Genomic DNA, 26,564 nt, shown 5'->3' on the forward strand with positions numbered 1-26,564 from the left:
CCCTGCCCAAAATACCCCAAATCAAGCTTATGCCTTCAAATTTCCCCTCTCCTATCCACATGCAAACACAGAGGTCAGGGAGAGGCAGCCCTGGAAACACCTACATGTACAGATCCAGCTTGTTGAGCTCAGAAGTGCACCTGCAGTTGCAGAGAACATAAGCCTGTGCTTCAGTGACTTTGTCTAAGGTCCAACACAGTGCTAAAGGGGGCTGAAAAATGAAGAATCACTTTTTATTTTAAGCAATAAGTGCACAGGTTAACATTAATTTTATTTTAAGCATTTTATTTTAAGCAGTAACATTGCTGCCAGTGGAGCATGAAGCAGAGTATGTACCAGAGTGCTCTTTGCAGTTTGGTGGCTACCTTATAATCGGGTTGTATGATATCATTCTGCCTGGGAGGAAGCCTCTGGCAGGTGATCCTCTCCAGCAAAAAAAGATGGAAAAGCAACATTTTGTTTGGCCAAGGCTAAAGAAGGGATGGGGAGTCCCTGGGAGAAGAATGGTGGAGAAAATGGGCAGGAAGATCCCAAGTCAACTCTGTGGGAGGCAGGGAGGCTCACAGGGAGCCTGTGTTCCTGTAAGGTTTTGGCTTTTGCTGCTTAAGCCGATGTAAGCAGTTCTCATGGCACTACTGCACTGCTGTGGGATACTGTGAATGCGGGACTGAATAAAAATCTGGCTGAAAATAGGGCTTCGAAGTGAGGGGCTGGTAGAAGGGAAAGTGGCACTGACTTAAGGTGCTTCTGCTTGCAAAACATGGGATATTCAACTCCCCTGTAAGGAGAAGGAATGAATGGAAAAATCTGGGAAGGGTAGAGATACACTCGGGGTATCTGTGCAGTAGTACGTGCTGCCTGGTGGGTCTCCTCAAAGATGCAGGGTGCCCTAAGCATGCCAGCCCAGGAACCAGAGGGACAAAGCTTCAGATCATGTAGACAACATGAAGCATCTGGGGAGAGTCCTGGACAACATGCCCTGGGAGACACAGCTTCTAGGAGCTGCATTTGTGCTGCGCAAACAAACTGTTTTAGCCCAGGACAGGCTCCGAGCAGGCAGGAGCAGCCCCAGTTTGCTCAGCGCTAGACCAGTTTGCTCCTGCTTTGCAGTCAGAGCCTGCAGGGATGGAGGCTGAGCCCTGAGCCCTGCTGCGGTGCCTGCCCAAGGCTCTGCGCAGGACTTGATGGGAGGTTTGGTGGCATGGCTTGCTGCCCAGCCCTGACTGCGCTGAAACCAGGAAACTGATTCTGCAGCCTTGAGAGGCTTCTGTTTGAACATGTGGGGCCCTGAAAATCATTTCCCTAAACGCGCTCTTGTTTCAACCTGAAAAAATGTGAGGGATTTATTTTTGAAACATGATCTTTCATTTTGTCCTTGGGGTCACTTACATGCTCAAATAACACAACGTGCATTAGCCAGCCTCCTTGGTGCTCATCTGATCCCAAATTGCCATCTGCCTCATTTCTTGAAGTTGGCTCATTTGGTCAAATGGCCACTGAACTCGGTGGGATTTTTCCTGCCCAAAAAGACAAGTTTGAGCACAAAACAAGTCACCACGTCAGTACAGGAGGCTGCACCACACGGTGTAAATGGTGTAAATATTTAGATGAGATAGACTGCTGTACTGAGGTGCAAGGTTACCACCCAACATGCCCGTGTCCCGGCTCCACGCTGTGACCTGCCGGACACAGGGCCACCTGCGGGGCCATGGCCCGCATCCCCGGCGTGGGGCCCACCCCATAATGGAGGGAATGTGAGGCGAGGGCCACTCGGGACACTGTGGGGTGACCCTAGGGGCCCGACACCTGAGCAGCCGAATCCTGGGAGTCCTTCGGTGTGGGCAAGCGAGGAGGCAGGGTTCAGGCAGCCCGGTTTATGTGGGAAGCCCAGGCCTACTAGCGCTGCTCCTGCCAAACGCTTTTCTGCCAGGGAAGCACGAGGCTGCCCCTGCTGCCCCCGCGCTGAGGGACGGGGGCTCCCCCACAGCGCCGGGGGCCAGCGTCACCCGCCAAGCCGACCCTTCGGCCTCCCGGGCTCCGCGAAGGGGGGATCTGATGGGACCGTTGCCGCTGCGAGGGTCCCGGGGCGGCAGAGGCCGCGTAACGCCGTGGCTGCGGGCCCGGCCCGGGCCCGGCCTCAGCGGGCGGGCAGGCGCCGCGGTTGCCGTGACGACGCCCCGCTGCCCCCTCGGTTGCTATGGCAGCGGGGGAGCCAATCGGCGGGCGCCGCCGCGGGTCGGCGGAGGGAAGGCGCGGGGGAAGGGGTTGCCGGTGGCGCCGCCGGAAGTGGCGGCGGGGGCGGGGCCGGGCCCGGAAGCGCGGCCGGCGCGGCGGGAGGGTCGGGGCACCTCAGCGGGGCGGCGGGAGGAGGGCGAACGAGTGAGTGAGTGAGCGGGTGAGCGGCGGCGGCTGCCGCGCGGGACGCTGAGGTTGCGGGACCGGCGCTGCCGGGGCCAGCGGGGCGCGGGCGCTCTCCGCCCGGCCGGAGCGCAGAGCGGGGACACCCCCGCCCCTTCCTTCCTGCCGCCCCTCCCCCGCGGCGGCAGGCCCTGCACGGGAAGATGGCGGCGGCGGCCGGAGGCGGCAGCGGCAGCGGCAGCAGCGGAGGCGGCGCGGGGGCGGCAGGCCGGCCCGGGCTGTGAGACCCGCGGCGGGACGGGGCGGCGAGCAGCGGAGGATGAGCCTGCTGTGTGCGCAGTATCTCCGGTGAGCGCCGGCCGGGGAGCGGCGGGGGGGGTGTCGCCGACTGCTCTGAGGCGACACTGCGGCCGGCGGCCCCGGAGGCGGCGGGGCGCGGGAGGACGTGCTCCCCTTGGCCCTGAGGAGGCCTTGCGGCGGCAGTGGGGTGCTCGGAACCGCGGGGGGGATGTGACCGGGGCGGGAGTGTGGGGGACCCGGCCGCAACGTTACCGAGCCCCGCGCCGCTGGCGGGGAGCGGGGCCCCGGGCGGGCCGGAGCCGCGTACCGGCGGGCGGGCGGCCTGAGCTGCCGCTGGGCTGCGGGCTGCCCGGCGCGGCCAGGGCTCCCCAGCAAGGTCAAGCCGGTGCCTTGGAGCCGCGGGGAGGGCAGGGGAGCCCGCCGGCTGCCGTACCGGGATTCTCCAGCCCCTTTCTAGCAGGTGCCGTGCTAACCCGCCGCTGCGGAACCACCGCCACGGCTGATCCCGGCGGCGAGGCGAAACCTGCGCTCGCAGCCCCGTGAGGTGCTCCGGGAGAACGGGAGCAGCAGGAGCTGTGCCTCTGCCCTCGGCAGTCGGCCCTCGGCAGTCAGCCCGCGGCCTGCGGAAAACCCTCTGTCATGGCTTATGCAGTGGATCGGTTGGGAGAGAAGCGAGCCTGCTGGGGCAGTGCTGCTTTGAAATGCATTGCTGAACAGAAGCGTCCCTTGGTCCCTGAAGTCGAGAGTACTAGATGCCACATGCTGATATGAGCAGGACTCCAGTAGGCTTTTGGGTGAACTTGTCTTTTGGGTGTGAAACCCTCTTTCTCTAGTGATTTTGGAAAGGAGCTTTGCGAGATACAAGTGGCTTTGCATAGCTGTAAAATAGGAAATACTGTGTCATCTGTGATGCGTTGCCCCTTCCAGAGAACCTCGTGGAAAAGGAAAAGGTATGCCAAAAGGGCATGCATGTTCTGAAGAGCCCTGGGCTTGGGGAGGATTTGTAAAGAGTGAATTCAAGGAGGTTTTTTACATTTCCAAAACACTTTCTATCCAGGGTTCTGAAACACTTTAGCTGTCTCCCCTTACTGATTCTCCAAGTCCTCCCCTTCCTCCTCATCTTTCTTGACTCTCTGTCTGCCTCCTCCTGGTAGACCAAATCCTGTCTCAAGCTTATCTTCAAAAAAAAAAAAAAAAAGTGATGTTTTTCGCTAATAGCAAGCTTATGAGCCTTTTTCCTTTCTAGCCTGCTTACCTATGCTGTCTTAGAAAGTTCTTTGTTCTTTTCTGTTACATTATAGAAAAAGCTCTTTAATGCCTTATTGTTAGTTGTCCTCTATGAGTAAAAGACTTGCCTTTTGTACTGTAGCGTATGTCTTAATAATATTGGAACCTCTTGCTCACCTCTCCTACCCTGGGACTATGAGTCTTCAGCTGCCTTGCATTGTTACAAGGCGGTACTGCTGAAGTCACACTTGTCCTGCCCCAGTCACCTTCTTGTACCACCAGACTCTTTTCTTAGTGTTCTGTATTCTGCTGCACCAAGTTGGAGGTGCTCCTTGCCTGCCAGCTTCTGGGCAGTAATCACCCATTTCTCCTAGCTTTGTTTCTCCAACGCCGTAGCTCATCCTGGGCCTTTATTACTTTTTCCCGACTGCTTTGTTTGTTTTGTGCCTAATACATTGAGACAGAAGCATCTGGACACTATTACAAATATTACAAGTAGTGACTCCTGTCTTTGTCACCAGGAGTCTTATCTCCTCTTAGAAGGAAAAAACCAGGATGCTCCCCCTCCCAAACTTTTCAAGCACTTTGTAGTCGGCAGTCTTCACCTTCTCCCTCTAAAGAACATTTGGGTTTGTTCCTCTTTGTAGAGGGTAAGCTTCGGAAGATTTTCTTAAAAGCTGTAAAATCTTTTTTACATCCTCAGACAGAGTGTATATTTAAATTATTTCATTTGCATAGGGCAGAATTTGAGCTGCGGATTACTGCAGCCCAAGCTCATAAAGAGAACTGGGAATAGAGCCTCAGATTCTCAGAGCCAGTTCTGTTAGTCCTTTGCCTTAAGGAGGAGGGCATCCTCCTTACTGTAGCATTACAAGCTCAATCCGAGTGTAATGATGGAGGAATAAATAGACAAAAGTATAATGATGTGAAAGGGCAGCTTAACAAAACATTGTGCCAAATGAAAATTAGCAGTTGGTCGCTGCTAGTATTCATTGTCTTAAAACTAAGGAGGGACAGAAAAGTTTTTTTGTCAGAAATTTTTCTCTGTGTATTTGAAGTTTAGGCAGAAGAGAGGTGAGTTTCTAAGGTGACCACATAATGGTTGAACAACTAGTGAAATAATGACTCTGCAAGAATTGAGATGCTGAAAAAAATGAGCAAGGAAGAAAGGACTTTTAGCTGGACTGCCTTAACTCCTCCACTACCAGTCTCTTGCTTTCTGTATAAATGTATATGAACCAAGTGTTTTAGAATGCTGTCCTTCAAAGACTGTGCCCCTTCAAAGTGAGAACAGAGAAAACACTTGAGACTCCTACAGAAGTCTTCCAGAAAGAGCAAAGAAGGTCAAACTTCATGTACTGAGTCTTTCAGAAGTTGCAGGAGAGTCAGTTTTTAAGTCAGCTTCATACATTGTAAGAAAGTGTTGGGATTTTTGCTTTCCTAGTCTTATTCTTTTCAAGGTCACCTTTCAAGAGTGTTGGAATGTATTCTGTCCCATCTAGTTTCCTAGATCCTTCTTTCGTGTCGTTGTTTGAGTCTCTTCTCAAAGATTTGCATTGCATCTGGTGGGGTGAGTAGACCTTTCAGGATGTTCTTTCAGAGATCTCTTGGGGGAAAAAGAGGCACGGTTTGTGTCTCTGGTCAGGTGAATGTGTTTGTCTCATCTAGCTAAAAATCTCTATCCATTAATTTGTGCTGCTTTGGGAATCTACAAGTACTCCCCGTAAATGAAATTAATCTCACGAGGCAGTTGTTTTACAGTAAATGTGTCATGTATCCTTGCTAGGTACAGAAGTAGTCACTTCTAAAGCAAATTATCGTTACCGATAGGGTTTCTAACAGAATACCACAGAAACTTCAGAGTGCATCCTTTTTTATAAGACAGTATTGAGCTTTAGTCCATGTTCGTTCACTTTAAAGAAATGATCTTCATTGCCAATTTTATATGTTAATGTTCAAAATATAGTTAACTTGGATTCAAAAGTTTAGCAGTTTGAGATATGACTGTTTTGATTGCATTTCACAAAGATGTGAGCTCAGTTACTAGTTAAATGTGGCATTACCCTGCTAAATTGTGGCTTTTAGCACTCTGTAAACATAGAATAAAAAGTGCTTGAATTACAGGGCTTGAACACTGCTTAGAAATTCTAGTGCTGACAAACCAGTAGGTAGTTTCCTGTAGCCTTATGATGAGGCTATAACCAACTTCATTAAAGGTTTGACTGTTTTAATAATTTAAATTGTGGCTCTCTTTTCAAAGACTCATCAGTAGCTCCATTAACTTCTGCATCTGCTGTGTCTCTTCATGGTTGCTCCTTTGCCGTCTGCCGGTCTGTGACGCACCTCTTGCAGTGTTTCTTCACAGTTAATGGAGGAGGGTAGAGCAGGGGTAATTTAGACCTGCAGTCTGTGCATGGGCATGTTCCAGTACTGATTCCTGATCAAGATGGTGTAGAGTTGATGTTTGTTAGTGCTGAAAAGGCACAAACCTTGTTACTGTTTGAAACCTAGAACGAGTCTCGGTGAGACGGGCAGAATCAGTTAATTTTTTTTTTAATAATTATCTTGAGAGTATATGGAGGAAAACGTTAGTAAATGCAACTTCTTAACAGAGAATCTTGAAACATGTACCTGCAGCATGCTTCCTGGAATTCATAGCATCACAAAGCAACTTGGACTTCAGGTGACCTGAGGAGGTCCCTGTCCAACCTCCTCCAAGCAGGGGCAGCCCTGGGGTCAGACCAGGTTGCTCAGGGCTTGATCCACTCAGGTCTTGAAAACCTTCAGGAATGGAGGCAGCTCAGCCTTTTGGGGCAGCCTGTGCTATTCCTTGACTGTCATAAAATCATTTAGGTTGGAAAAGATATTTAAGACCATGGAGTCCAACCATTAAGCCAACACTGTCAAGTCCACCGCTGAACCATCTCCCTAAGCACCACATCTACATGTCTTTTAAATGCTTCCAGGGATGAAAAAGATTTTCTTTACATGCAGTCTGAACCTCTCATATTTTGACTTCTACCCGTTGTGTCTCATTCTCCCGCCACATGCCACTGCAGAGAGCCTGGCTCCATCTTCTCAGTCCCCTCCCTGCAGGCATGTGGCTGCTGTGGGTGCCCCAAAGCCTTCCCTGCCCCAGGCTGACCGAGCCCCACTCCCACGGCCTCTCCTCCAGCCCCAAATAACAAGTGCCTCAGCCTTGACTGCCCTGGGGGCTCTGCTGACCTACCTCCAGTTGATCCACATCTTTCTTGATTTGTCTCGATATCCAAACAAGACCAGTCAGTCTTGGAAAGTATTCCCTCCAGCTTTTTTATGTTCTGAAATTTAGTGCTACTTTCATACATTTACTTCTGAATTTCAAACAGGGGAGGAGTAGTGGAGAGATCAAATACTGCATTGGCCTTTCAGGAGGCACCTCATAGCACAGTGGTTTGGGTTTTTGTTTTTGGTTTTGTTTTGGTTTTTTTTTTCCTCTCCATACAAGGTGTTTCTAGCATTTGATAGCTAGAATTGCTGCCAATATTTAGTATTAGCAACACTTACTCCTCTTTAAGGCAGAGGGTAATGGTTTAAAAAGGCAAATAAAATTGATGATTATTACTGCTTACTACCGATGAACAAACTTTTTTGCGATGATCTATGAAGTAAAAAGAATTAAAATTAAAAAAGTGTTAAGCAGTTTCCCTCTAAGCTTTCTGCTGAAGGAAATTCATCTTGCTGAGAGCCCCAAGACATGCACTATACCCCTTGGGTCTTTGGTCAGCTGTTTATTGCTCTCTTGTTCCTGTTATGAGGATTTGGATTATTGAGCATCCTCTTGCCACCCAGGGACAACTTGTGCTAAAGTCACAAGCTGTCTGCATGCACTATCATAGTTCAGATACTTTTATTCAAGCCTAGATTCCGAAGGCTTGCGTGACTATACCGCTTAGGGCTTTTTTTTCTCCTTTCTCAAATGGATTGAACAAATTTTAGCAGCCTTCTACAGAGGGATACAAATTTCAGAGTTAGTTGTTGCCCTTAACTTTATGAAAGTTAGCTGGTTACAAGAGTCATCCAGATGAGCTCAGCTGGTGTAAATTGGCACATGCAGAGTTTCATGTCAGCCCTGGCGTGTGCGTTTCTGTGCGTGGAGTTTGAGTTTGCTTCTCTGTACGGAATTAACAGTGAGGATTTGAATGCTTGTGCAGTTCAGCAGGTGGTGGGCACGCTTTTCTGCCGGAGGGACTGGCGGGAAGGTGACTATGTATGAGCGTGTGCCAGAGGAAAGAGGGCTGCAGTAATGAGAGAACTTGACCTTACTAGCTTAGTACATGGCAAAAGCTTGGCCATATAGACAAAGGGTGTGTTTTAGACTTGAACTGCTCCTGACAGATGTTTCTCACTCTCCCTCTCACCTGCAGCCCTGATTTGATGGTGTAAGTTTATGGCCAGGTGAACTGGACTGGGGAACTGTGCTAGGTTAAAACTTCTTTTGTTTTGTGTTTTTTACCTATGGAGCTTAGCCTGAGTGGGTTTCCTGATCCCATTTGTCATGTTACCGCACATGTGCTGACACATGTGAAGTTGCGTGTAGCAGGAGTGAGGGCCTAATAGTAAGGGCAGGGTAGGACTGCTTCTAGTGATAGTACTCATTATCATTAAAATGCTCACTGACCCATAACACTAGTAAATAATGTCCCATTTCCTACAGTATAGCTGTAGCTATATATTGAATATATATATACAAAAAATATAAAATATATAGAATGTAGCTGATATCACTGTCACAAACAGTACCCCTGTTTTCAGTCTGGGCTGAGAGTCTCTCCCCTGGTTTTTTTTCTTGCTGCAGAACACAGCTGATTGTGGATGCTGTTACGGCACTTTCTTTGTGCTGTGCTTGAGGTTACTTGCAAAACAGTGTTCCAGTGACCTAGAAGTGCAGGTTAGTGTAAGTAAAGTTACAGCTGTATTTATTTATTTATTTTTGTTGGCAGGGATGATTCTTTTAGCATTTAGTTCTTGTTCAAACCTGTGTATTCCTACGTAGTTTGATCTTTATTGAAAAGGAGAAGGTTCTGTTGTGGCAGTGAAACGAGGTGATGTTTATCTGAAGTTTTGATGAGGCACTTAAGCTGCACCAAAGCATTTTGAGAAGGCTGCCCTCTTCCTGAACACACGGTTTGGAGTTTTTTTTGCTGAGTTTCTTCATTTCAGTGCATGGTAAGAAGATACATTTGCTTGGTGAATGCTTAGCTATTTTACTTAAGTACTCAAAGTATACTGTGATATTCAAGCTACTTGTAAAACCTGTTTCTTCTGTCCTAAGAGTGCATCTTCCATACAGCAGCTTCATAACAAGTAATCCTAGCCTGCTCCAGTGAGATGTTTTTTGCCTTCAAATCAGCTGATTTGAAGGCACTGAATTGTAACACTAACTTTTACGTCAAGCAACTTAAAACGTTATTTAAATCAGTGTGGAATATGAAGCTGCCCTGCTTTTCAGTTTGCTATGTTGGCTATTGCATGCATTTTTTTAGATGTCTTGGTGCTTCCCCCTTGAGAAGAAAGGCTGTCTGCAGTCATTGTTCAGAACACTTGGGTTGATGGGAGAAGACAGTGACTTGATGGATGGATGCCTTGGCATCTTCCCTGCCTTGCCCAGCCAGCAAAAATCGGTGTGGAAGAGGAGTAACTGTAGTTCAAGTGCATGGTGGGGAGGGAGGGAGGAGAGGATAGTTTTCTGTAGCATCTGATTTTGTTCAATGAGGAGCTGCAGGGGGTTGTAGAGTTTTAAGGGTCCTTCATCACTGCTGTTGGGTCTTCACAACAGCAGCAGAGATTCACTAGCAGGAGTGGACTCCTCAGAGTAAGGAATGGTGGAGGAACAGTTAAGGAATGCAGCTGTAGTGTATAAAGAGTATATGTGGGAGGACATTAGTTACTGCTCTTGTTACTTTGAACTTGAGGCTTGTCCTCATCTCACTTGAAAGCTGTGCAGCTGCTGAGAAGCAGGAGGGGAATAAAACCACAGGTTTGTTTCCTTCAAATCATTAGCAGAACTGCATACTTTGGTCCTGTACTTTACAATGTATTACTAGGGAGGTCATAGATTTCGGTGGTGGTTGGTAAAACATAAGGTTTTCCTGTGCTCACGGGAGGTGTGGCAGCTTTACTCTATCTTACTGCAGTTAAAAGAATAGAGGACTAACGTAGTGTTTATTGTGGAGTGACACGAGGAATCGTGGAGCTGACTCATGGGCCATAGTTTCTCACTCTTGCACAGGAGGGAGGGCTGCTGGCTCTTCTTGTATGTGCCTCTTGAGCGCTCGTGTTGTTGCATGCAGTATCTTGTTGAATGTAACTTCACAGTTGTACTGGTTACATCACCAGCTCTCACTTGTGCAGCCGTGCTCAGAGTCCTGCCTTTAGGCAATGTTTCTAGACTTGTCTGGCCACTGCTTTTTTTCCCATTTGAATTTAAGAAGAACTTCTGATCGTAAGCTTGGGGACTTCCTCAACAACCACATGAGGGGGAAGTGGCTTAAACAGTGTTCTGAGACTGTGTATTTCAATTCCTCTGAGTTAAATCAGCAGCTACCTGTTAAGATCAATGTAATGTTGTGAGTTGGGGTGGAATAAGAGCTTTTTGAGTAACTTTAGGCCTGCTTTCTTTTCTTTCTGTATTCCAGTAGGACTTTTCTCCGATTATTCACACTGGCTTCTGCACTCAAGGGATTATCATAAGGAACCAGAAGGCTGAGGAGTCTCTTGGGATTGTTACACAGCCGTGGGCGACAGACTGAATTTCACTGATGGGACTCAAATCAGAGATACCCTTGAGGTACTTAGGAGTCCTGCTAGAGTTAATTTTCTCTTCCACCTTTAGGGAAAATGTGATTTTTCTGGAAGTACTTATGATGTCTCTAATACATCAACAGTCTATTTCTTATATTTTAATTTCATTGTCTGTGGTGTTGAAAGTATCCTCTAGTGCTCAGCCCTGTTGAAAAGTGTTCTGCTTCATCTAATATTGGTATGTATAAGCTGATTTTTATTTTATTTCCTCATCCCCGCCCTCTGAAGTATTGTCTGTTTTGAGTGTGCGGGCCCCACTTGTCATATGGCTGAATTATCTCAGAGAGCTGCTCTCTAGCTGCTAGGAAATGAGAAATTAATTCTGAATGTATTCCCAGTGAAACCTTTTAAGATTGATTCTGCCAAATGAATGTGGGGGGAAATTCTTGAATTCCTTCAAAGAATTGTAGGCAGAGATTAGACTTTTTGTTTGGATGAAGTAAAATAGACCTTTTGGGCATCAAGAGTCTATATTTCAGACTTACTTTGGTGTTTCTTGGTGCCTTGATTTAATGAGGCCTTGACAGTTGTTCCTATTTGATCAGGCTACAGCAAAGGGCAGTTTAGAGCCAGCTTGTTCTAGGCCCCTTTGGACTCGCCCGTGGTCTGTGCTGTTATTTAATCACAGTTTAACTTCCCTACAGGTATTGTCACAAACAGAAAGATTTTTTGTTAGATCTGTTGGGAAGATCATTTCCCCCCCTTTGTTTTATGATAATCCTACAAATTTTGCTATTCTTTCTGTTGCAATGAAAGTCTCCTGGTTATTTGCTTTGCCATGTCCTGCCTTGGTCTCGCCGTGATTTGAAGAAAGCATATGGATATTGCTATGTGTCAAACAGCTGCGAGTGTGTGATAATCTTTTTTTAAACCAGGGTTTCCTGTAGCCAGCTAGGAACCTTTGACAGACTCCAGCTTCGGTTCCTTCTGCAGTCAGTACTGGTTTTGGCTGTGCCTTTGAGCATTCATGCTCTTATTATGAGGTTCACTTGAGCCATTAAGAGGGGTCTTCAGGGTAGTTTTTCCAAACTAGCCTAATAATAAATAAAACTAAAATGCTAATCATCTGTCCCTATGAAGAGGGGGAGAAAGAAGGATGGGGCAGGACTTTTGTCTGTGGAATAGATGCTAGTTGTCTGTCTTGGAGTAGGGTGAAGTACTTGTCGAGGCCAATGCGGTGACAGAACTTCTGAGCATAGAGGCTTGATCTAGTCAGCTGTTACCTGGAAAAAGCCAATTTACTAGTGGGTCTCTTTTTTGTAAATTGCAATAAAAATAGTGTGCCAAGGATTTAAGCCACATTTTTTAATATTAAGAAAAACCCAAAGCCACCAAGAGCATGTAGAAACATGAGAACTGTAGCAGCTCTTAGAGCTCCAACATGCAGCTGCACTTACGAGTAAAACAGAGGAAATGTAATTTCAATGTGAAAAAAAGGTGAGATTTTTCTATGGGTTAATAATTATAAATGAAATTATTAAAGGACGCAGAATAAACTTGCAATAAAAATCTAGAAGGTGTTTTAGTTTATGCATATTGGTGGTATTAAGACAAAGTTGAACATACATGTGAAATCTTTAACTAGAAAAAGAAGTGATAAGCTGCCTGATATGCTTTGTCAACATTCATTTGAATTGAAGGCATGAATTTAGGAGCATGCTGCATAGATTATGCTAAGGCATGAACTTTTGGCAGTTTTTCCACCCAGTTTGAACATACCCTGACTATTTCATTTTAGATATTTATTTCGTTACGAGGTAAACTGTAGGAGTTACGGGGCTTGGGGCAAGGCCAGTTGTAGGGGATTGTGGCTTGCAAGGTGTTCGGTCCAGCTTCAGCTGAAGTACTCATCTTCTGGTTTTTGTTACCAAAGACTAAAATAACCTCTAAAGGTTGAAACTATCTAGAAAGGTGTTTCCAGTATCTTTCTAATGAAATGTCAAATGCTTGCTGATGCTGCTTGTGCAACTACAGACTATTTTGATAGCTTCCATCATAAATGACTAGGTAGAAGTTAACACTAAAAAAAGTGATTTATCTACTTGTAACATTACATTATGTATTCAGGATTTTGGGATACTCTTTCAAAATCAATTCACTTTGGATTAGAGATGGTTATTAAAAATACGTTTTATATCGTGTATAACTGATTCTATGCCTGAAATAATTCTTCAGGAACTATAAAACTAGAAACTGCTGTGTTAGTGTTAAGTGGAAAGGCCCAAGAGTGTCTTGTGTTTAGGAATGACAGACCACAAAGGGGTGAAGATCTTTGACCCTTTAACGACTCAGCTGCAGGAAGTGTTATCTGTATGGTCAAAAATGCTGTTGAACATATGGGCTTTAGATTTTGTGGTTAGAGCAATGCGATTCAGCTAGTTTCCAGGCTTTATTGTCAAATGCTGAAATACAGTGCCAAAAAAATTCTATTTTAAAATTTGTTTTGGACATGCTGGTGTACTATATAAAACATTTGATGACAAGGTCCAAGCTATTGTGGTTGCAAAGTGAAATGCCAGGGCTGAGTTGGCTTGTGCAACCCGAGTAACGCACAAGTGTTGAGTTAGTAACCAAAAATTGCGTAGTCACATACTGAATTGCTTCCTGGCGTCATCCCTTCTTGATTAATATGTGGCAAAGATTCAGAAAATGTCTTCTCAGTCTGAGGATGGTCCCTGCCTCTTCACCACCTGATGAAGGTAGCAGCAGGTTGAGCAAGGCTGGCGATGTTTGCTGGGAGGAAGGACCCAAAGTGGGTGAGCCCAAGGCATACTGCAGTTCTTTAAGCCAAGATTTGGTGCCATGTGGAAATGGTTTAGCAAGGTGATGGGGACAGGCTGCTTTCGGGTTAGAGGTGTCTGCCTCTGGAGGATTTCAAAAACAAGAACTCAGATGTTTGTCACAGAACACCAGGGTGCAGGAATGGGTTGCGTAACCTTCTGAGGTCCTTTTCCAACCTCAAGATTTGATCTTCAGGCTGGATGGATGTGTTAGTCCACCGCAATGGACCCTTTTGCTCGGCTGTTGCAGAAGGTAAAATGAGTGTAATGAACAAGTCTGGTCTGACTATTGAATGGGAGATTGCAGTTCAGAAAACTGCATTCAGATTTGTTTTCTACGGAGTTTATGTTCAGTAAAGATACACTAAACCCCAAAATTTTTCCATTTGTGAGTCGTAAAGCAGATACCAGTTTGTAGTTGGCTGAACATCATGTGAACTTTTCTAGATACAGAACTAGAAAGGACTCTGTCTTAAGGTCTCAAGATTTAAATTTGAAATAAGATTATTTTTATCAAAAAACATTTAATCTCCAAAAGCAGGATTAACCTTGAAAGTTATAAATTTGCTCAGATGCTTGCTTCGAACCAATTCATTAGTTTTTAAAACAGGAAAGGTAGGTTACTGGTTAACCGGCAGGGCTCCTCCGGGCAGTGGCTGCAGCCGCAGCTCTGTGCGGAGGCAGTTTGGACCTGCTGTGAGCAGAGCTGCGGAGGTCAGCTGGGCTCAGCCAAGTGAGCGGCACTGCTTCAGCCAGGTTGGTTTTCCTCCAGATCTATTTGTGTTCAGCAGGGCTCCAACGCTTCAAGCTGCACCCTGCCTAGAGAGGGGCAGTTCCTGTAGGAGTGTATCCATGCTGTTTCGCTCCTGACCCTAACACAATTTCCTAGATCTGAGCAGGTTGGATGGGCCATAGGTTTCTCCTTCAGCTCAGCGCAGACCCAGAGGGTAACGTGCATGTACTAGGGGTATGTGTGTTCTGGCGATAGACTCTTGGCTACTGTAGCTGACAGCCGGTCTGGCTGAGCCGCTCCCACACCTGAGGAGAACCAATACAGGTGACTACGGGAGAGTTGGGTGTTGCTAAACCAGAAGTCACATTAGAGGTTCAGTAACAACCATAGCCCCATGCAGCTCCATTGAGTATCCTTGGTACCTTGTGCCACATTTAAGCTTTTGTTGAAATGTGTAGTAAATATTGCTGGTTGTGGTGTTTGAGGTGAGAATTTAATGATCATGGTGGGTTTTTTAGTTAGAAATTACTGTATTTGATAGAACTGCATTGAACTTGTGGTGGTAGAGGATTCTACCTCTCTCTTATTTCCATACTTTTTGGGGGAAAATAATCATTCGTATATTCTCTAGTTGAAAAGTAAGTATGTTTAAGAACAGCATTGCCTCTGTGTTTCTGATAGACAATGGGGAGCAGCTAATGAGACCCCTGTAAGCAACTGGCAATGAGGCACTGAGTACCTATTTAATTATCATAAATGGATGATATAATTCTCCCTGACTGGTGTTCAGCCTTTGTGCCATAGCTGTGCTTTCAGAGTGTGGCTTGCATTTAGTTTCAAGATGGACAATTGAAAATAATATCTATTCTGGGTCTGTCACATTTGTGTTCAGATATGTGTCTTGTGTAATGTTTACATAAATGTGCGTTTTTATAAAATGAGTGGGGTTGGGCAAAAATCAACTTCATACAATTATTGAATGAATAACTAAATATCAATAATGTTGCTTTAGGCCTTATGTTTTTGAAGGTCTTGACTACCTGGACATAGATCTCTGTATTAGTGGTTGGAGGTTGCATGTTCAAAACGCTGAACTCCGCTGTATCTGTTGTAGTTAACTTGCTACAAGCACAGTATGAGGGGTTACTCATACTTTATTTTTGCCACCTCTGGTGACATCTAATATATTTGCTTTCTCTGTCTGCTCCTTAGCAAGAAAGACAGTATCTTGAATCCCAGTAACTGACTCTTTAATGGTCATTACTTCTTGTGTCAATGTGAGTCGTTCTCAGTGTTCCTGAGCATAAAAATCTGTGTTTGCCAGTGGGCGAGGAGTAATTTCAGAGGAAGGGGGTCCATAGAAAACGCTGAAAATCAGCAAGATACCTTGTTTTTATATCTCAAGCTATTAGAGAAGGCTAGAGGCAGCAGGAAACTGCTGGACATGAAAGTCAGGACTTAGAGGGCTACAGGTATTGCTCTCTTCATGCAAAGTGGGGTGGACTTTTCAGGGGTAAACGTATGTCACCTTTGTAACTAGCTCCTAGCTGCAGGCGCTCTGCTCTCCAGCTCCACAGGTGGGTGAGAATGTATATTTTATCTGTGTTGCAAGAATGTGGCACTAAACTGACTGTGTAATTACCAGCCTTTAAATGTAATATTATGCTTGCCTGGGAGTTCTCATACAATGTCCAGGGAGGGTTGACATCTGCTGCCTAACCTTAGCTGGTCTGGCTTCTGCAGGGTGGACTTAAATAGCCTAACTTTCTGAAACTGAGTTGATGATATCTGTCTGAAGCTGATCTTGATGCTCAGATTTCTGCATTTTCCTGTAATTCTGGACGTGGTTTTCATAATGCAAAAACTGTTGAATGTTATTTTAACATAGATCATCTGCATTTTCCATCCATTAACCTAAGTGAAAATTTCACCAAATCAGGAAGTGTAGTATAACAAATGAATACTGGTGTTACTATATTTTTATCACAACTGAAACCTGATATTGTGTGCACTCTGATAAGAGCAGATTTGAAAGAGCAGAAGACAGTGATATTACAAGGGCATAATTTGTTGGGTTTTTTTGTTTTGTTCTGGTTTGGTTTTTCTTTTGTTCAGAAAGTAATTGTATTGCTTTTTCTTGCTCAATCTCAAAACCTTGTGGGAACTACCATAAGAAGTAAGGATGTGGATGCAAACTTCTTACATCCTACTTAGTGCGGTAGTCATATGGATTAATAATGCTCCTGTGTGCTTACCAGAAGTTCCTTATTGTGGGTAGTGAGCAAGCAGAGCTTTATGATTTTTCTCTTGGACATATGCATCTTTTTAAGGGAGTGGGCTGTGAATCGATTGGAAGGCAAACTTGGAAGTTTTTGTGCCCTCACACATTTAAGATTGCTTTATTTTTTAAAAACTGGCTTGTCCTACGGGTAGTATAAAGATCAAGGAGATATGCAGATAGATTATGTATTCTAAAACCTTTTGTCTTTGACTTGTTCAGCTGCAAAGCTGATGTGTTGTCAGCCAGTGCAGTAAAGGTGATACTGTATGGATGCTGATGAGCAGACAGGGTATTCCATAAGAGTATTCGTTTGTTGACAGTTTCCTGTTAAACTTTCATTTAAAGATATTCCTTAACATGAAGATATCCATGTCTAGAAGTGCCACATGTCAAGTATCCATTGGTTATTTCCTGAGCATGCCTTTTTTATAGTTATTAAATTGTTATTAAATAGTTATTAAAGTCTTCAGTAATTTGCTCTTAATTTTTCTACACTGAAAGTACTGTCAGGGTTACCTATGGAGCCACACTGTCAGCTCCTGGAAGGCGGACAAGGTGTATAAGGAGGGTGGAGTTCTTGTGCTTTCCTTTCATGGCCAACATCTGTTTAGAGGTTAGTTTTCTCCCTTATGGCTCCAATAAAATTCCAGATAACTAGTAGGTCAAGATGGAAAGTTAAAAAAAACAGCACAGTCAGTATTTTAAAAATATCTTTACAAACCAGCGACTATGGAAAACACAGCTGAGCTTTCCTGAGCTAGTTTTGATGCTGTACATTTATTCCAAGCTATTTTTGTTTGAATTGGAAAATACAGGTTTGGTGGCTATTTAGTTTGCAGATTACTGACTCAAATTTTAGAACTCTTTGGAATAGACACAGGCATATTACTGATCTTGAATGGATCCTGAACTGGACCTATGGACTGGATTCCATTTATGAGACATTTAACTCACATTTGCAGCACTGCTCTTCTAATAAGGTTCAGACTCACTCCTGTGCTCAATGTGAGCTCTAGGCTGTAACGAGAGGGAGAGCAGAGACTTCGATGGAGGCAGTTGAATGCTAGAACCCTGAGCAGGGTAGAAGATTTGTATTTTCTCCCATGTAGATTTATATCAGAGGAGACTAAGCACATATAAACTTCCCTTAGGGTAGCTTTTACCTGTTGGGCATATCTTTTAAAAATCTTGATACAAAGGAAGTGACTTCCATGAAACTGGAGGAAAAAAATGAGTTTGAATGAAGCTGACTGCAATGGTACTTTTATTCATATCTGGAGAGGAGGATTGTCAGTTCTGATCAAACTTGGATAGAGTTGCTTTTGGTGGTTGCCTTTTGAGGATGATTATTATGACTTGCTTCTAATAGAGCCTGGACGAGGAGAAAGGGGGAAGATGGGATAAACAAGAACCTATTGTGTGTCCCCATTTCTTGCTATCCCTCTCAGCTGAGGTGGGAACAAGAAGGCAATAGAGCAGAATTCCGTGTGGAGAGGGTTTGGGTTCAGATGGTGATAGCATTGCTTTAGCATATGTCTTTAGAAGTGTTGTTTTTATTTGCACAGTTACACTGATGCTAAATTAATTGTTTGCATGACTTTGGTATCTGGCTATAATCTGATAATGCCATTGGTCAAAGAAATCAGCTGTACCCTGACTTCAGCTGCCTGGAACAGGAATAATAAGCTTTAAATGTGTAAAAGTGACAGTAAGGTGGTACCATTGAAGGTGTTTTTCATTGCCGTAACTGGGAAAACTGTCCTTTCAGTGTCAAAGGCACATGGAGCGTTTAACTTGACCCATAGCCTGAGGATCTCTTGCTATGTCAGTGAGAGCTGACATCACCAAAACCTGGCTGCTCTCAAAGCAAGTGATTCCAGCACTTAATGAAAACTACAGACATTTAAATTAGGTGGTGACAGTTGCAAGTTTGGAACGTTAAAAACTTGTTCCATAAAGATAAAGCTGCTTTTAAAAAAGTTGTTAAACAGTGCGTATCTGGTGCACAAGTGAGTAGGTGAAGTCTATACACAAATAAGTAAAATCTATTCTGGACTCCCTATAACACTACAAAATCCTGACTGACCAGTTTCTCTTTCAGGAAAAGGTGTGTCAGGCTGTTAACTGGAGTTGCTGTCTGAAGCCTGTTATATTCAGGTGATAGTGAATTAATAGGTGAAGGAAATAGCAAAGATGGAGTTGATCCACAAGACCCCTGCTACTGTTATTCAGGTATAAAAATCTAGGTTTGTGTACAATGCTAAGATTGCTATAAAAATATTTCGCTTTGATGGATCCTTGTTAGAGATACAGTTGCTGTGTCAAAAATCAAAATAGTTCAGGGAAGTCAGAGTTATTTCTGGATCTTCCAAAATCCAGCCTTTAGTGAAGTTTACCAGCTGTGAATCATTAGTGCCCAGTGAGTCTCTAAAAACTGCTAATAAAGCTTTATATTTTAGCAAGTGTTAGTGGTTACTTTTGGGAATGGAAGGAAGAATGCTTATTTCCCATAAAACTGTCAGCCACTTATATCAGACAGTAATTTTTGCTCAGTGCTGAACTCCAGATGTGAGTGCTGTACTGGGTACAGTGTTCAGGGTCTTCTGAGCAACCCAGCTCCCCCTAAATCTCCTGTAGGATATTCAGTGCCTGTGCTTTCCTGCTGCTTTCCCCTGCCCGGAATCAGCATGGGTATACTTAAATGCAAACAGAGGTATTAAGTCATTATAAATTTTTGTTGAAGTTAACTATTATTTTGAGAAAAAATCTAAAACAGTACTTGCTGGATGTTCTTTTGGAGTTCCTTTTGGGTGTGAGCCTTGCCATGTACTGGAATGATTAAAATAAACAGTAGTTTGCTTCAAGTGTTAAGTGTATTTGAATTTTTTTACTATGTTGGTATAGAAAATTTACCTTCCCCACTCAAAATGAAAAATTTCCTACATCTGTTCTGTATATGTTCTGTATCTTCTGACTACCTTTCAGAAGAAGGAAAACTTGCTGGCGATGCCCTTGATGAGCCTTTGGATCAGTCACCTGCTGAGGCTTGCTAGGCTGCAGGCACTTCTCATTGTGGTTCAATTTCTGCAGGTACCTCTGGGGAGGAGAAGTGCAGGAATCTAAATTCCTGCTTGGAGTGAAACTACCCTGACCATTTAATATGGTTTTTTAGTTTGTAGAGTATTCACAGGACAAGTGATTGGATTCTGATCGCTTTTATAAGCCTAGCTGCCTGGACTCATTACCCATTTTAGTACTGTAAATCCTCAATTCCGTGTCAGCGGATTTGTGTCACTGAGATTTGATAAGGGAATGATACAGCTGCTGATGCTTCAGGGCTGCCAGGGGAAAACCAAGTGGAGTTCCCCTTTAAGCATGGTGGAAAGCAGAGTGTTGTGTTCAGTGGTTTGTTTTTTGTTGGGTTTTGGGTTTGTTTTTTTTTGTGAGGTCGGGGGTTTTCCACATTTTTTGTAGAACTTGTGCCATAGCAGATCATGCCTGGTTCATCCTCGCTGTGTAAATGAGATGAGTGTGGTGTAAGTGAGGCTTGACTTTGACCTGTTGCACTTCCAGAAATACTGGGTGTTAGCTGAGTAGCACAAGACTGCTGCTTTGAAGACTTGGGCTTAAATTTTTTTGCTTTTCTGTGCTTGGTGAAGCTTGTTAGCGAAAGTGTGCTTCTGTAGAACTGCTAATGCCTTCTTACAGGTGCAGTGTGTGGTATATGCAGAACTGAAAAATTTTCATTATGCATGCTTTGAATTATAACAGAACTGAGGAATATATATTGAAACAGATGAGCTTTTTTAGGGGGCAACAGTAAAATAGACCTGTTTGTTCAGTGATACATGGATGGAGTTCAAAGTCAGGTGCATAAGAAGGTTAGGAAACTTGGTTTATGAAGGTCAACTTTATAACCTATGAGAGAACTGATGGTTCAGAGTGCATTTAAGTGTTTGGCTTTTCAAGTGGCTGTTGTACAAAGGCAGTGATCAGTAGCTGGGTGTGCTGTGGGGAGGGCTTGGTTTGCAGCAGAGGGGCCACAGGTTGGTGTTTCAGAAAGAACTATCGCTGAGCCATAGCATAGTTAACCAGGGAGGTTGTATGATCTTCTCTTGTAGGATTTTAAGAGCAAATTAAACAAACTTATCCCAGTGTAAAAGTGTTAAGTGGGTCTACATGATCTTTCAACGTACCTTTCAGCTTCTCAGTGTGGTGGTTCAAATGCTTGAAAATGTGTATGGGAAAGACATCCCTGCATTTGTCAGGTTCCCCTTCTGTAGTGTTTACCAGCTTAAGGGGAGCAACTTGTTCTCTTTTTCTGCTTAGGGAAAACTTAATTGATCAAGAATGGTAAAAACTTGAAAATGGAAAACCGCAATGCCTGTCTTGTCTTCCTTTTCTAAATCCAGTGGTTCATTCCAGGCTAAATGTAGTCTCAGAGTTCCCAAGTTACAGCAAAACAGGACCTTATATACTGTCAGGTTCTTAAGAAAAGTTTTCTATGCCATCTGCAGGTACTTAAATTTTAATATATCTTGTGCATTCAGAACTTCAAAAGAAAGCCCTGACTGCTGTGTTTTAAAGTTCTGAAGCTTTTCAAGTATTTTAATAGAATGGAAGTTCTTTTAGCTGTCAAACTGTTTTACGGAATTGAGTGGAAGGCTTTTGTATTTGAGTTTCAGGTTTGACTAAACACAGGGCTAGATTTGTATTTGGTTAGGAAATTACAGAGAGTAGCTATCACGATATTTCAGGGTGATATATCATCGAACGGAGACACTTGAAATATAATTTTTTGAACTGTGGGTTGTACTTATTTGGCTTTGAACCAACAAACTCAGGGAAACGTGACCTGAAGACTGAATTGCTGAGTCCAACTGGGCAAGGAGGTACTTCAGAATATTCTTGAAATGATAACATATGTAAGCAAGTTGTACCAAGTTTGCTGGCAGGCAATGTATTTTTGCACCAGAGTGAGTCATTCTAATGCAAATTCAATATGAGGTGGTGCAAGAAAATATATGGACAAAAAAAAGCTTGTTAAAAGGTGCTTGACAATACAAGGAGCCATTTGTCCTGTCAGAAATTCTTGCTGTTATCAGTGAGCACCAGTCTGTGCTCCCTAGGGGTCTCTGAGCTCCAGCGAAGGCTCTTCCATAAAGCCTGGTCAAGGAACAGGCAATGCATCTTTTCTCTGGAGATGCTGCCTTAGCCATAGTAGGTGCAGCTGTTTTAAATAAAAGTTGGGTTTAGGTGGAAATGAGAAACAGCATGCTAATACTAGGCTTGTTTTACTGATTCCTTTGGCCTCTAGGAAGTATTGAAATAACTTCTATACATTGTATTAAAATTTATAGTGATAATCCTCTCAGTGTAGCTTGTTGCAAACTTATAAAATATGGAAAGCAGTTTGCTTTACGGCTAGTGAAGAGGTTGGTACAGAAAGCTCTTGTTCTGTAAGTGCAGGAAAGTCTCGTTTGTAAGTACTGTCTTCCAAAAAAAACCCACAAGCTTTTGGTAAAAGTTCAAGTCCAGCCGTATCGTTAGGGCTGTGCGTTTTCAGAGCATCTGTCAGCAGTTGCATTAGTGCAGGGGTTGAGACATTCTTCATCTAAATTCTCCAGGCAACAGCAAGGCAAAACTTGACAAAAATAAAGCCTTTATAGTGGTGCTATTTGTATTTCCCCCTTTAAAGATTAGTACTTAACATAGTGGAAGGTAGTTCTGCACAAGTAATTTTCAGAGAAGCAGTTCTTGGCTTTTAAAGGGCTTGCCTGGAGGAGAATTTTGGGCTCATGTTTGCTGGAGCAGTACTGCGTGTCCTGCTCAGGCTGAGCCTCTCCGTAGGATTCATGGCTTTGGCAACACACATCGCCTTCTCAGCTCAAAGAAAAAGTTTGCACAACTGGCAGATGTTTAAAGTGCGAGCCAAACTGTATTAACTTGGCTGGCCGTTCAAAAAAGATACTTCAGCACCTGAGCAAGTCAGCTTTTCCTTCTGAGCAGCGGTGGTTCTAGTTGCCAAGTCATAGCATCACAGGACTGGCCCAGCTTTGTGCTTGACTAGACTTGCAGGTCAGCGTCGCAGAGGCTCCCGAGGCACGGCATGCAGAGATCGCTGGCCTTTGTCGGCTCTTAGCTGTGTCAGGGGAAAGATCTGCTCTTCCCCACCCTGCTAGCTGCAGCCCCGGGGAGGGCATTGCTTAGGCACCTTTCATTACCTCCACATGTGCAAGGCAGAAAATGTTTCTTGGGCTTTCAGTTTTCTCGTGACACAATATCTAAAATTTTCCTTGCTTGTCTGTCAGCAATAATAGGTTATCTCTTCTTCCAGTGTTCCTTGTTGTTAGGGGTTGAAAAAATGTATCAATGCTTTCTTGAAAGAAATAAACTGAAATAGTTATCTGAAATAGATTACATTTGTGAGGCAGGTGAGGAATCTACAGATTTACTTCTGGCACCAGTTAAGATATTCTTAATTTATTTAAAGCCCTTGCAGCAGCCCATTTGCTTCTTGAATGGTACACTGTGGTGACTATGCTGAGTTGCTACAGATAATTTTTGTGTTTAATAAATAGAAATTTTGTGAAGGGATTTACCAACATACATCTTACTAGTGAAACACTGGCACTGTGTTGTATCTTTTTAATCCTGATGTGGATCTCAAACCTTCCCCATAATTTGTGGCCAGTAGGTAGAACCCAGAACAACCTGAAAAACTGTTTTTTTTACAGTCACCACAACATCATGTTGGCATGAGAGAGTATGTGCTTGTTGCTGAAACCTCTGTAGGGATTAGGTGGTGCTTTTCACCTGGCTCTCCATTCTCTCCTAAGCTGGCATCTGACTGTAATGTTAGTCACAGTGCAGCTTCCACCTAGCTTTTTTGCTGAGGGAGGCAGGTGGAAATGGGTATTTTATATGCTAGGAGGATTCCATCTTTGGTATGGACAGCTTGCAGTCTTTGCAAAATATATGTAAACATTTGTAGCAAAAGCAAGGGGACACGTTCTGCCCTACCAGGCAGCCTAGTGTCGCTTCTGCCTGCCCTGTGGTAGTTGTGTGTCAGTCAGACAGGCCAGCGGCGCTGCCCCTTGAAGTTCCGTGTACTGCTGTCACAGTGCTTAACTGTAACATCTCAATTGCCTGCTCCATCTAGCCACTGAGGACCATTTGTAAATATTTATTTTTTGGAGACTGTGTCCCAGTGTTCCTCTATTTGCAAAACTGCCAACCTCCACCAGCAGTGGGGGTTTGCAGAGGGTGTTCAGTGAAGGAGTGGTAGTTGATTACCTGTAGTTGCCTTTCTTTCTGTATGTGTTTTGGTGTTGTTTTTTTTCCTTGAAAATCCTTGAACTGCCTCCCTAAAGTCATGATTTCATTGGAAGAGAAGTAATTTGGGAAGCCATAGTCTTTTTATGTCCTCTCCTTAAGGAAAGCTAGTGCAACACAGAGAGGCAGGAGGGCTGTAGCAGCATGCTGAGAAGTACTGATGGGAGTTTGCTTTGCTCTGACTGTTGGCTACCGCGTTTCATATGTGATAACTTTAAGTTGTTATCAAATTCCCAGTTACAGGTAAGCAGGTATCATTAATGTTGGCAGGATGGCACTGCCAGGTAAAGCTTAAAATGTAGTGTAAGCAGGTTTTGGTTCGTAATTCTTCTGAAAGAGGCTTAAGCTAAGCAGGGTGAACAGTTGACTTCTGTTATGGTATGAATTAGGCGAAATACTGTTAAACACAGTAGCTCAAATTCATGCTGTGTGGGGTAAACTATAGCAGTGTAGGTTGCAGGCAGCCTCTATGAAGCTGCCCTCTCTTTGTCTGCTTACTGTTGCATAAATGTGCTTTAGCATAATTCAATTATTTTGATCAGTCTGTTTCTAATTTATTGTTTTATTCTGTTCTTACAGGCAGGCAGAAGTCCTGAAGGCTGACATGACAGGTAATTGCCTTAATTGCACAGTTGACCTAGCTGCTAATACTTGATTCCTGTTTTTGTTTGTGTTTCTTATGATTATTGCTCCTAAGAATTCTCTGGAAAGTATGTGATGTTATGTTAAACATTTGTCCTTTGTATATAAATCAATAGCATTTTAACAACTGTGCCCCTCTCTCTTTTATCTAAAATAAGCGTATTTTTAAAGTTGACTTTGAGTGTTTTAAAGCATTTGGAGATGGAGGTCATGCCCTGACTCCTCTCCCAGAGACTGTTGTCCACACTACCACAGGAACTGCTGGACTTGGATTAGCAAGTGTCTGGATGGTTTTGAGAAACCTGGGTGATGGAAATGTTGATCTGAATGCTACCACATGTCATGAAAGTGCAGCCCATAGATGCTATGAAATGCTACAAGCTATGTTTTGAGCTCTATGTATTTATGGAAAATGTAAATTATTTATATGAGTGTATCAGCCATCCAGTACAAGCAGCTTGCATAATGGACCTATGCTCAGCTGTGCTTACCACCTTGGTGTAGTGCATGTAGCAGGTTGGAGTGGTCCCTGTAGGAGCATTAACTGCCTGGATCCATCTAACCCAGCAGGAGTAGCTGTACCATCAGCAAAACAGTTTCCCTGGGTGAGAACCATCCCTTGTGCTCCTGCAGCATGCCCCCCCTGCCCCCCTAGCTCAGGTGCTTTTACAAGGCAGGGAAATTGGACTCTGTAACTCGAGATAGCCGGAGCAGTGTTTGCGTTCACCCTGCGTGATGGAAAGCAGATGGCTACCCAAGAGGTAGCAAACGGCAAGGAGTAGTACTTGCCCACAGTGTTCTCCGGAATACCAGTGGCATTGGCTTCAAGGACTGTTTTGTTTAGCATCACCTGATGGATTTCTTTTCTGCTAATTTTTTCAGGCTACTCTGGAAATCTTTCTAAATCCGTTCAGTGGCAAGAAGTTCTGCAGCTTAATGACTTGCAGGGAATCACGTTCTTCTATCTGTCTTTTTTTTGGGTGTTTGTTTTTTTGTTTTTTTGGTTGTTTTTTTTTTTTAACTTGCCAGCTGCTGTCTTTGCTCATGTCTAGTTTTGGTGTTGTAGGAGACTGATCAGTCAATTCCCCAACCTGTCTGTAGTTTTTGTATGTCACTATTTTGATGAATCTCTGATAAAAGTGGGTGTTTGGCATTGGATATCTTACGCTGTGCTATGTTTTTTCATTTGGTAGGTGAGTGAGAAATCAGTTGGAGTAACTGTAAATTTGAGTATTCCAAAAACTGTTGTGTCTTTGTTTTTTTATTGCTCAGATTCGAAGCTGGGTCCAGCAGAAGTCTGGACGTCCAGACAGGCTCTACAGGACTTATATCAGAAAATGTTAGTGACTGATTTGGAATATGCTTTAGATAAAAAAGTGGAGCAGGACCTGTAAGTACCTCAATAAATTTGTATGTATATATTTAATCTGGACTGATGAGGAGGAAACGCTGAGACTTCCAGAAAAGCGATTGTATTCTATGAAATGGTTGTCTGACTTGCTTTAAAATGAAGAGTTGTGCTGTGGGTGAAACATGAGAATGCACTGCAGAGTCAATGAAGAGCATTCAATAAGTTAGTATTTTACCTTTGGCAATTTAGTAGCAGCCATGTTATGCAGGAGTGGGTTTTAGTGAGCCAGATGGAAGAAAGAGAGCTAAGAAATAGGAGCCTTCTGTGATGGCAAGAAGGGGCTAAAGTGGAGTTTCCAGAACAGAGGAGATTTTTCCTGATGTAATCACCTGGAGCTTTGAGCAAGGTCTAACAGGAGGAGTTGAGTAGCTGCTAAAGACCCTCATTTTAAGCCCTCTGTGGTAGGGCTGGGCAGAGGAGGAGTATCAGGAGGGGGAGGAATATCAGGAGAGAACTTTACAAATCAGGGGAGGATCCTCCTGGGTTTTCTCCAGGCCCTGAGTCCATTCCCTGATTTAAGATGCAGACATGAGTTCTAACAGGTTTAGGTTAGAGAAGCATGTGGTTCTTCCAGCACTGAGGGAAGCAAGATGAATAGGCTGGCTGGGTTGTCCTGTCCGTGCCTCCAGTTACTGAGTGATTTTTAACCCTGAT

At 44.0% G+C, this 26,564-nt stretch overlaps 1 protein-coding gene across 7 annotated transcripts in view; it reads left to right on the forward strand.

Annotated features, from left to right (window-relative positions):
• Window positions 1-2,336: 2,336 nt before the first annotated feature.
• Window positions 2,337-26,564, forward strand: part of SMG7 (SMG7 nonsense mediated mRNA decay factor) — a 53,918-nt gene continuing 29,690 nt past the window's right edge. For 3 of the 7 annotated variants that reach the window (XM_056355630.1, XM_056355636.1, XM_056355634.1), the window contains exons 1-3: window positions 2,337-2,706; window positions 24,437-24,468; window positions 25,772-25,889. In XM_056355630.1, the coding sequence (XP_056211605.1) occupies window positions 2,678-2,706; window positions 24,437-24,468; window positions 25,772-25,889 (179 nt within the window). In that variant the 5' untranslated portion in view covers window positions 2,337-2,677. Of the gene's footprint in view, window positions 2,707-10,562; window positions 10,715-10,784; window positions 10,907-24,436; window positions 24,469-25,771; window positions 25,890-26,564 lie in introns of those variants that run through there. The other 4 variants (XM_056355631.1, XM_056355632.1, XM_056355637.1 and 1 more) reach the window with 4 other exon arrangements.

This window comes from Falco biarmicus, chromosome 11 (genome assembly GCF_023638135.1).
Source record: "Falco biarmicus isolate bFalBia1 chromosome 11, bFalBia1.pri, whole genome shotgun sequence".
NCBI classification, from domain to species: domain Eukaryota; kingdom Metazoa; phylum Chordata; class Aves; order Falconiformes; family Falconidae; genus Falco; species Falco biarmicus.